This window comes from Aplysia californica, unplaced genomic scaffold, assembly GCF_000002075.1.
Source record: "Aplysia californica isolate F4 #8 unplaced genomic scaffold, AplCal3.0 scaffold00628, whole genome shotgun sequence".
Classification (NCBI taxonomy): Eukaryota; Metazoa; Mollusca; class Gastropoda; order Aplysiida; family Aplysiidae; genus Aplysia; species Aplysia californica.
In genome coordinates this window covers 400,482-401,616 of record NW_004797898.1, presented here as the reverse complement: position 1 = coordinate 401,616, position 1,135 = coordinate 400,482, and the positions used below count along the sequence as shown (strand labels likewise).

The 1,135-nt window shown below is 41.9% G+C and overlaps 1 protein-coding gene across 1 annotated transcript in view; it reads right to left on the bottom strand.

The window, feature by feature from the left end:
• Positions 1–135: 135 nt before the first annotated feature.
• The window catches only part of LOC101857056 (serine protease 27), a gene marked incomplete at its 5' end in the record, with an annotated part of 3,191 nt that continues 2,191 nt past the window's right edge, over positions 136–1,135 (bottom strand). Inside the window, 1 exon segment of the mRNA XM_005107763.3 lies at positions 136–574. Within this exon segment, the coding sequence (XP_005107820.3) occupies positions 410–574 (165 nt within the window). The 3' untranslated portion in view covers positions 136–409.

Genomic DNA, 1,135 nt, shown 5'->3' with positions numbered 1-1,135 from the left:
TGTGTGTGTGTGTGTGTGTGTGTGTGTGTTTGTGTGTATAGCTGTCAAGTTACTCTGACGCATTAGTTGACTCGGGTTACATCAAATCGCACTTCCACATGAACTAATCCTCAAGGAAGAACACGAAACATTTCCTTCATGAAGTGACGAGGAATTTATTTGATTTAAATACTGCCTGAATTGCAGTCAGATTCTCAAGAGAGTAAGAGGGAGAGTCGGTGTTCGTAAATTTATTACATGTTTTTTTTGTTTTGTTTTTTCATTATTGGGGGGGGGGGGGAGAGAGATTTTTGGGGTGATTGATAAAATTTTAATTAGTGACATTTCTAAGACAAGAACTGCCAACCAGTCTTGAACGGTAATACGTAGTCACTCTCCGTGCTTCAGATTGCATAATGACATGACATCTTTAACTTTTGAGCTGATCCTGAATCCAGTCGTAGTAGGAGCTGACCTTGGCGTAGACACCGGGGAAGTTTGGGCGTGCGCAGCCCTCGCCGTAGGAAACCACGCCAACCACCACCCAGCGTTGTGTGGCGTCGTCCAGGCAGACCAAGGGACCTCCCGAGTCACCCTGGGTGGAATGGAATATATATAGATAGATAGATAGATATAGATATATATATATATATATATATATATATAGAGAGAGAGAGAGAGAGAGAGAGGGAGGGAGACACAGAGAGAGAGAGGGGGGGGGGCTATATAATATGCAGTCTAGCACGCCCATAGCGAAATACGTACATAGCGAAACACACACACAATGAACATGCACATAGTGAACAAATTTTCAGGTCCCGATCTTTTTTTTAGACGTGTAGGCCTATACGCGTAGCGAAATTCATACATAACGAAAAGATTTCCGTGTCACGCCGACTTCGCTATGTGCATTCTATACTGTAACTGTAATATGATCTTATGGTTTAAGGTGTATGAGTGAGGATAGTGAACTGTGATGATGTTTGTTTGGGGATACTTTATTAATCATAATGACCAGTGGTATGGTGTGATGTATAATGAACCATGGTGATGTAATGATGACACCTGTTTATGTATAAATGTTCATCTTTTTATCCATCAGGTATCTCTCTCTCTCTCTCTCTCTCTCTCTCTCTCTCTCTCTCTCTCTCTCTCT